General features: G+C 38.9%; 1 protein-coding gene across 1 annotated transcript; it reads left to right on the forward strand.

Annotated features, from left to right (window-relative positions):
* Window positions 1–2,726: 2,726 nt before the first annotated feature.
* Window positions 2,727–9,272, forward strand: tgm5l (transglutaminase 5, like). The gene is made up of 14 exons (XM_053497986.1): window positions 2,727–2,771; window positions 3,012–3,188; window positions 3,579–3,821; window positions 4,008–4,126; window positions 5,299–5,427; window positions 5,510–5,687; window positions 5,774–5,909; window positions 6,020–6,123; window positions 6,246–6,485; window positions 6,592–6,624; window positions 6,750–6,959; window positions 7,323–7,480; window positions 7,737–7,873; window positions 8,719–9,272. Exons 1-14 carry the CDS (start codon window positions 2,765–2,767, stop codon window positions 8,861–8,863), a joined length of 2,016 nt encoding a protein of 671 aa, XP_053353961.1. The 5' UTR covers window positions 2,727–2,764; the 3' UTR covers window positions 8,864–9,272.
* The last annotated feature ends 636 nt before the right edge of the window (window positions 9,273–9,908 follow it).

A 9,908-nucleotide genomic window follows, 5' to 3' on the forward strand; every position in this document is an offset into this window, starting at 1 on the left:
TCTAAGAACTCCTTTTAGTGGTCTAATCAGGCAGAGGAGGCTTTCTCCGAGCTCAAGACCCGATTCACCTCAGCATCCATCCTTAGGCAGCCGAACCCTGCTCTCCAGTTCATAGTGGAGGTTAATGCCTCAGACTCCTGTGTAGGGGCTGTATTCTCCCAACAGTCACCAACTAATGGCAAGGTACATCCTTGTTGCTTCTTTACTCATCTACTCTCTGAGAGAGCTTCTTGTGACCGGAAGCTTCTGGCCATAAAATAGGCACTTCAGGAGTGGAGACACTGGTTGGACGGGTCCAACGTTCCATTCCTTGTCTGGACTGACCACAGAAATCTTGAGTACCTCAAGCAAAACAACTGCTACCATTCTGCCGCCCCACTGTCTCGTGGGAGCATCCTTCCTAAACATTGAGACCCTAGTCAAGCAGGCATTAAACCCGGATGCCGTTCCACCAGAGACGCAGCGGGGCCTGCTCTGCGTTCAACCAGCGGCACGCTCCCAAGTCTTAGAACAACTCACGATTAGCCTGTCATTCCGGCAGGGCCCGTACTCGGCAACGTTTTTGGTGGTCCTTAATCAGAGAAGACACGCGGCAGTTTGTCAGCGCTTGTGACTTGTGTTACATTGGCCATGACGAACCCAGCGGACCTGGAACAGTTTAGGAAGGCTCTTTCCCAGCAAGGAGCCCTACTGGGCTCCCATCAACAGAGCATCCAACAGGTTACACAAACACTCTCCTCCATCTCCTCACAACTGCTTCTAGCTGCACCTCCCCCAACTGCGTCAACCACTATGCGTCAAGAACCCTGTCTTCCAAATCCGCAACCATATGATGGTGCACCGGGAACCTGGCATTCTTTTGTTTCCCAATGCTCTTTGTTATTGATCCTCCAAGCATTATCCTTCCCCACGGAACGCTCCAAAGTGGCCTTTGTAATCACGCTTTTTACCGACCGGGCTTGCGAGTGGGGAACCGCCGTGTGGGACACCAACAACCCATGCAAGTTAATCGGACACGGATTGCCCCAGAGGAGCGCCAGCGATAGCTTCAGTCTGGTTACGTCTGTGCCCATGACAAGACTAGCAACAAACCACCAGCAGGCCTTCTCTGACCATTCCCGGTTCCTTACAGACCTTGGTCCAATATTGCATTGGACTTCATCACAGGACTACTGGAATCCAAGGGCCACACCTGTGTCCTGACCATCGTTGATTGTTTCTCTAAGGTTGCTTACATTGTCCCTCTGTCTAAGCTCCCTTCAGCCAAAAAGACGGCTGAGTTGCTCATCCGACATGTCTTTCGCCTCCATGGCCTCCCTACGGATATTGTTTCAGATCGTGGGCCCCAGTTCTACGCCCAGTTCTGGACAGCATTTTGCAGACCGATCTGAGCCACTCCCAGCCTTTCATCTGGCTACCACCCCTCAAACCACTGGCCAGACTGAGAGAGCCAACCAAACCCTCAAGTCAGCCATCTGTTGCATGATCTCCCATGATCCAATCCTTCCAATTTGAAGAGCCAAATGTTGCTGTGGATTGAATATGCACACAACTCACTACCTACAGCTTCCACTGGCCTCACCATTTCAGTGCAGTCTGGGTTATCAACCTCCTCTTTTTCTGGCCAAGAGGAGAAAGTTGCAGTCCCCTCAGCCCAGGCCTTCATTCGACTACTCCTTCCATACACCATGCAGTGCATAAATCCATCATTTCACGTCTCTCAGATAAAACCCATAATCTCATGCCCACTTCTATTTATTTATCCATCCATCCATCCATCCATCACACACATAAAGTGTGGCCCAAAATTCTGGATCCATTTTCCTAACAGGAAATTTAATAGTTTGCTTTAAAACAAACAATAAGAGATTGATTAAAAACCTCTTAAGTCAGTCAGTTTAAGTATTTGCTGTAATTCATACATGTAGATACAGTTTTTTTATCTACTGTATAATAATAATAATAATAATAATAATAATAATAATAATGCACTGGATATTTTATTATATTATAATGCTATTTTACTATCTATGCTTTTGATAAAAATAACAACCATCAACGGAGAGCACCTTTTATGCATTTAATGATGTTATCCACTGTGAATAGACTATATAACTTGATTATCAACTTTTCCCACCCCCCACACACATATCTTTTTAGTCTTATAACTTACTCATTATAAGCCACATCTATAGAAAACAGAAAATTTCTCATCAGTAAGACATTGCCAGTTAAACTTAAGCCCACATTTATCAACCTCACCCAAGGGTTAAGCATATTTTTGTGATGTTCTCTTGCCTGTTCAAGTTTCAACAATTTCAGTTTTTTTGTGATGCTCAGGCATGTCACCTCTGTGTCTTCGGGTGTGTTAGGCTATGCTTTCAAAGTAAATCCATATACGCGTGAAAAGGAAAAAAAAGAACTAAACACAAGGAACACAAAGAAGAATTTACTGCTACAATTTTTATTGGTTTTAAAAATATAAGCTAAAAATAGCTTGAAAATTCAAATTTCTAATCTAATCTTATCTGATCTAATCTACTATTTAAAATATTATACAGATAATTGCAGCAAAAATACACACGCAATGTGTGTGTGACTTTAGCACTGGGAATGGCGTCACTGCAGGTTTGTCAGCTGATGTCAATGCAACTACCCAAGAAATTCTTTGTAACATTTTATCTAGGAGGCGTGGCACTGTGCTGAGTATATAAAGGAATGATACGCTTATGTCAAACAGCATTAAGCACCTCACACAGCACTAATGGAAGGTGAGCTTCTATAATTCTATCATTCATTAGTATTGTACTGATGTTATGTTTATGACTTGTGATGCACTATACCACTGGTAAATATTTCTACAGTTAAGTAATGTATAAGCAGATTATCCTGTAATTGTTATCCAGGTTTTTGCTAAGGTTGACCAACTGATTACCAGGATTACATTTGAAAAATGTCATGCTATAATCATAGACTTGTTTGTTAATGTTCTGTATTGTTTGTGTTTGCAGGTTTAAAACTTATCCGTGCCAGCCTGGAGGAAGCGCAGAACCATGCGTGGCACAGGACAGAAGGCCTAAGCACCAATTCTTTGGTAGTGAGGAGGGGACAGCACTTTAGACTCACACTGTGCTTCAATTGCCCTTATATGTCAAGCAAAGATGATCTTATGCTCAAAATAGTCCTAGGTATGAATCCACATTTTTGCTTTATTTGAAAGAAATGTATTTTTGCCCTCATCTTACAGAAGAATTTTTTTTTGCCAAATTACATTTGGACAGGGATGTCTCATAATTCAAACTATCAGTTAATTGATTGACTGATTAATTAATTAATTAATTTCTTTAAATGCTGATGATGACACTACTAACAAAGCCATGATTTATCATTCATAGATACCACTATGAACCACTGCATTTAGGAGCTTATGTACAGTACATGCTATTACTTTATAACAGTTTTAGACATATGAAAAGGGGTCTAAGACTCTTGCTTAAACAGCCACCCCTCTATGCACCATTTTTTCAGTCTATCGAGAAACCACTTTTCCTACTCTTTATTTTTATTCTTTCATGCAGATCGTCTTTGCTATGAAATCCCTATTACTTCCTCAAAAGCGACATCTCAGTCGCAGTGGTCTGCTTACTTTCAACACGGCATGTTTGACACCAGCGTCCCTCACAAGGCTTCTGTGTGTGTGTACAGTCCACCAACTGCTATTGTGGGAGTGTATCAGGTCCATCTCTTGTTCATGTCTCGCGCTGGCTCTTACAGTGGCAGGGTTGGACAGTTTACCCTGCTCTGTAATCCTTGGTGCATAGGTGAGTCTGGAATTTTCTGAAGTTACTGTACAAACATTTATATGTGAAATGTTACAGTATACAGTACACTGAAACAATCTGCTATTACATAATACCACTGATCTGTGGTTTATTATTTATCCAAAGAATATGTGAGTAGGGAAGATGACACAAAATACTGAAGTTCTGTGTGTCTGTGCTATTTAGCTGATTCCGTCCACCTGCCTGAAGAAGATCAGAGAGAAGAGTATGTGAGGAATGACTTTGGACTGTTGTACCAGGGCACAGCCAAAAACATCAGCTTTAAACCATGGGGCTTTGATCAGGTGAGTGAAAATTCAATGTGTTACTCTTCTGGGAAGGTTTGACCTTTATAATTCTTCGTGGTTAAATGAGGTTAAAACTAAAACCCTTTAAGGTAGTATATAAAATCATCAGATCAGCAGTTCTCAAATATCAGACCAGTTTAAAATGAAAACCTACTGTCCACTTTGATCTTTCTAGCTGAAAATGTAATTGTATACCCAGGTTACAGTTTGCTATTTTTGCAGACCTTGACATCTTATACTAGTTCTTACACCTACAGCCTATCTGTAACTGAAATATCTCAACCTCAAACAATGTTCTAGCATTTTAAAATCTGGTTTTCACCAAAAATTTAAACAGAGAAAACCAAACAAAATGCTCAGCGAAAGCCCTAAATGATAAGCTCAAACTTACTGTACATATATTTGGTCGGATTAGAGCTCATAACTTCAATGATAACTACAAAATAAATAATAAAAAAAAGAATAGAATAGAATAGAATAGAATATAGAACAGCATGGTAGCTTAGTGGTTAGCACCGTGGTCTTGTACTGTTCCTCCAGGATCAGGGATTTGAATCTCATCTCCTGTCTGTGTGCATGGAGTTTGTATGTTCTCCCTGTGCTTTATGGGGTTCCTTTGGGTACTCCGGTTTTAGTCTAAAAACATGCAGTGTAGACTGATTAGTGTTTCAAATTGCCCGTCGTGTATGACTGGGTGTGTAGACTTAAGTTTTTTTTGTGGTTCTCTCTAAAATGTGTTTTTACAGGGTTGGATGTCTCTGCTATACTGTATTTTTAATTGCAACCTCCAATTGAATGCTACATAATTAATTCAATCTGTACTGTTGGCTGATTATTTTAGTATTTTAAAGAAGTCATATAACCATTAAATCATTGTCTGTTTCTTTAATAATTGTGATGAGGTGACACCCAAATATGCCACAGACATTTTGACAGCCAGCGTCTGAATTAAACTTATGTTAATTTTTCAGCACATAACTACAAGGTTGATCCATGTCTGAAATTCACTCTAAGAAGCAATATGTTTTTTAATATGTATTCTTTAATATATGTATGTACTCCTTCCTTAACATGATCTTTGCTGGCAGATGCTGTAGGTACTGTAAGGTGCTGTTACTGTAAGTGGAGGTTCAGTAACCTAACATTTTATGTACTGTATTTTTTTTTAGTACGAAAGTGGTATCCTGGAGATCTGTATGATGTTGCTGCAGGTGAGCAATGAACACAAGAAAAACTGGAAGCAAGATTATGTTAATCGCTCAGACCCTGTTTACATCAGCAGAGTTGTCTCAGCTATGGTGAGAAAATTATCGTCCTCACCCTCCTCTCTTAAATGTCTCTTAGTTTGTTTTCTGTGCACTAAAAATGTTTTTTTAACAGATAAATAGTAATGATGACAGTGGTGTGCTACAAGGGAATTGGTCAGATAATTTTACCAACGGTGTCAACCCATCAGAGTGGACAGACAGTGGAAGCATACTTAAACAGTGGGCCAACTCTGGTTTCAGACCTGTCAAATATGGACAGTGCTGGGTTTTTGCTGCTGTCATGTGCACAGGTACTGAATAATATATGCCTTCAGAGCTGATAAAAAAATTATTTTGGGGAGTATCCACCCTTAAAATTAAACTGTGTCTTTATTAGTAATGAGAGTCCTGGGAATTCCATCTCGCGTGGTCACCAACTATAACTCGGCTCATGACACTAATGGGAACCTAGTAATTGAAGAGTATTACACAGAGAAAGGGGAAAAGCTGCCTCATAATCGTGACAGCATCTGGTGAGTTGTGCGTTAGTAGTGTCAGTGGAATTATAGTACTATTATGATGATGATAATTATAATAGGCACAAGAAATCTGAAAGTTAAACACTATAATATGTTCCTGGCAGGAACTTTCATGTGTGGGCAGAGTGCTGGATGAAGAGAGGAGATCTGAGACCAGGCTTTGACGGCTGGCAGGCGGTCGACCCCACTCCACAGGAGAAAAGCGAAGGTCAGTTTTGTCTCCCTAGCTAAAGCCTATCATAATATCTGGAATCAGTATGTACATGTAGATTGGTTTAATTGTGTCTAGAAATGTGTAAGTATGATCGACCAATCCATGTTCCATCATAGGAGTATACAGATGTGGTCCTGCTCCAGTGAAAGCCATTCGGGAGCGTCAGATTGACATGTCCTATGATGTCCCATTCATCTACGCTGAAGTTAATGCTGATGTGCGTGTGTGCGTTGTGCGCCATGCACAAGTTGTGAGCTGCACCACTGAGACAGACCGAGTGGGTGTTCTCATATGTACTAAAAGTCTGGGATCAAACCGACCACAGAATATCACTTCTACGTACAAATACAAAAAAGGTGAAAATAGGAAAGCGAGTAACAGACAGAAAGAGGTAGAAATATGTATTTAATTTTTTAAAAACATTTCTATGTTGCTAAAATATTTTTTATTCCATCAATGCAGCTCTACCACCATTTGACAAATCAGTAATTCCAAGTAAGTCTTTTTAATATGTAGTTCATTTTAAAGAAATGTTACCTTTTTTATCAATGTTGTTGTTATTTGCTGTTTTTGAGATATGACTTATAAAACTTTAACTGTTTTTGTATCCTTACACATAGAATCAGCACAAAATCTTTCTGTGAAGCTGAGCCTTATTGGAGTGCCCGTGCTTGGAGAAAATATCTGCTTTTCAGTCACTGTGACTAACCATAGCAGTGTTTCAAAGACACTAAGAGAATATGTCAATGCTCAGCCAAAGCACTATGACCACAGTCCATTGGATACCTTCTGGGAGGCTGAAAACATCATCCAGCTTGCTCCCCGTGGAAGTATGTTCGTCTAAATGTATAGAACTGATGTTTGTTTGAGGTGAAAACCCCGATTTGGCTGGAATGTTTGCAAAGAATAATTAAATTCATATGTCTGGACATTAATTCAATGTTAACTAGATGTCCGTGATATGTTTACATTGAGGGAAAGTATTCATGTAAGCCATACTATAAACTGTTTGTCTTTGTGTTAAATGGAACATGCCAGAGACTTATCATGCATCCCCAACCCTAGTTTCTGGCTATGTAATGCGTTCATAAAAAAAAAATTGCAATCATTTTTTTCTGTTTTATATTCACAAATAATAACCAGAACATTTATCATGTTATCCATAGTTTAATATTTTTTCTCTTGCTACTCAGGAAAAGTGCTACAGCACCACATCACATACAGTCAGTATTCAGCACTGGGGAATGATCAGCTAGTCAATTTAGCAGCAGTAATAATGGATATGGCTACTCAGGAGAGAATCCTCGCATCTGAAGAGTTTAACATCACCAGCCCAGCCATTAATATTGAGGTATGAGATCCAGGGTATACATATGTTAGAACGGGGAAATTTTGTCTTTATATTGTGTGCTGCATATACTGTAGTATACATTAATTAAAAAGGACTGCATAAAGAAACATAAAGAAATGTTTAATTTTAAAACGATTAACCAAGCAAGAACAATTACAGTAGCTTTTTATCATTTTATGTTATTCCAATGGAAATCTTTACTATCTTTACTTTAGCTGTCTGACCTTGTAACAACATCACTGTTTGTTTTGTCCAGGTTGAGGAAAGAGGCGCCATCTCGGTCCGCAGACGCCAGGTTGCTATGGTGACATTTACCAATCCGTTCTCCGTGGCAGTGAGGGGCGTGTTGACTGTGGCCGGTTCAGGCCTGCTGGAGAACAAAGTGCTCATCAAGTATGTGAAAAGCTTTTCAGCTCAATCTCAGTTTGCTGCAGTTCACTCTAACCTCACTCCTTTCTGCACTAACGCTGTACCTGCTTTCCTGAATGTGCTGCAATAATAAGATCATCTTTTTTCTTTGGAATTGAGGGGCTTGTCACAAGAGCATCTTACTGAGATTATTTTTCTAGTATACGTTCTAAAGATTATGCCTCAATTTTGGTTGAGCTAGTTAAGTTCACAGAAAAAGAAGCTAAAGAATTGTGATTCAGAGTGGTCCCGTTAATGAGTGTGCAAATTCTTTCTAGAAGTGTCACACAGCATAGAGAGATAGCAACAACAACAACAAAAAACTATTCCGTCAGTCATGATGTCAACTTCCACCCACTAAATACCTAAATAAGACATGCCTAAACTGGGCGTGGTGTCTACTTGGTAGATACTTATTTAAGGAACTTTAGTGTCATCAGCATTAAGCAATTCCTTAGTTTTACTATCAGCTAAACGATCAGAAACTCATCTTGTAGTGTTCTGTCACTATAGAAACTGTAAAAACACACAAAGGAACTGTACGTACTGTAAATATGCCTGTAATGTAGACATGCAGACTGAACGGAATGTTCTGGTATTTAGTGTATATATGTTAAACAGCGCATGAATGTTGGATTTAAACTATTGTATATTTAAAGCACTTTTATACCTTTTATATTGTCTGCCTATACAGTATGTAATCTCTGCCAATTAACTGTTTATAAATTGTCTTCTAATATATCCATATATATATTTATTATACTTAATTATAAAAAAAAAAAACATTAATGACACTGATGTACATTAAGTCCACTTTTCCCCTGCTACAGTGTTGCACTACAGCCCAGAGAGACCATGAGCACCTTGGTAAACTTTACACCAAAGATGCCAGGAGTGAAAATGCTGCACGCAAGTCTGAACCTGGATATCAACTGTATTGTTATACGTGGCTTCAGAACCATTACAGTTCAATAAACATAGCCACGAAACGAGAACCCTGTACATGAGCCACTGATTAATTTTGTTTAAACTGGAACTATACTTGAAAAAACTAATCTTGAAGAAACTGTGACTATTTAAAGTTGTATTGTTTGTTTATTTATTTGTGTAGTTATTTATTTTTTGCTATGTGATTTTATATCTGTACTCACAAAAGTGAAAATAAGTGACAACATTATAACATATAATTTAGGTAAAGTATTATATGAATATTTCGAAGAGGATTGTGATTGTTTAATTATTTCTTTGTTGTTAGCATTAGCATTTTCTGAAAAAATAAGTGTTTTCTGTGTCACTATAATATAACTCAATAGGCAGAAACTAATAAAAATATATGAAATGTAATACACAACTAATAAAAGAATACTTTACACGTGATCTTGTACAGTAAATCATCGTAACTTGGCAACAAAGATTTGGTCTTTCATAACGCCTGTGATTATAGAAACGTTTGGTCAGTAGAGGGCACTATGTTTCCTTTATTAACCAGCACAACCCCTCCTAACGCACTTCAGCACACTGAACTGAAGAATAAATCAGTGATCACCGACCTCCCAGATATACATTCCTACAGTACAAAACGCATTTCCCGATAAAATACAGTACAACAAAATTAGAACTTTAAAATTACACTTTAGACACACATTACTTGTAGAAAGGACCTGCAAATACTCCAGGTTTCAGTGGCCTGGTACTGCTCAACCCATGTTCATGTACATTTACCTGAATCAAGGTTTGAACACAACAAAATATGTTAAATTCCCTGCAATTAACTATGTTCCCCGTGTTCCTGATGTGCTTCTTGGGATAGGCTCCAGGCTATCATAAACCTGACCAGACCATTGGAGTAATGTGTAAAATGAATTAAGAAATCAATGCTCAAAGCAGCAGATCATTCTTAACAGCATATTCACCATGTTAGTACTTTAGCCATTGCAGATCAGAAATCCAAGTTAAGCTTCTGTGAGAATTAACTGCCTTATCCTTCTGTTTGAGCCCAAAAAAATCCCCATGCCCTCTT

Source organism: Clarias gariepinus, chromosome 6 (assembly GCF_024256425.1).
Source record: "Clarias gariepinus isolate MV-2021 ecotype Netherlands chromosome 6, CGAR_prim_01v2, whole genome shotgun sequence".
Taxonomy (NCBI): Eukaryota; Metazoa; Chordata; class Actinopteri; order Siluriformes; family Clariidae; genus Clarias; species Clarias gariepinus.

Bases quoted from the DNA above. Each gene is read 5' to 3' on its own strand.
- tgm5l (XM_053497986.1), top strand. The intron at 3,189-3,578 runs GTATGAATCCAC...TCTTTCATGCAG, and splicing joins TATGCTCAAAATAGTCCTAG to ATCGTCTTTGCTATGAAATC. The intron at 6,486-6,591 runs GTGAAAATAGGA...CCATCAATGCAG, and splicing joins TACGTACAAATACAAAAAAG to CTCTACCACCATTTGACAAA.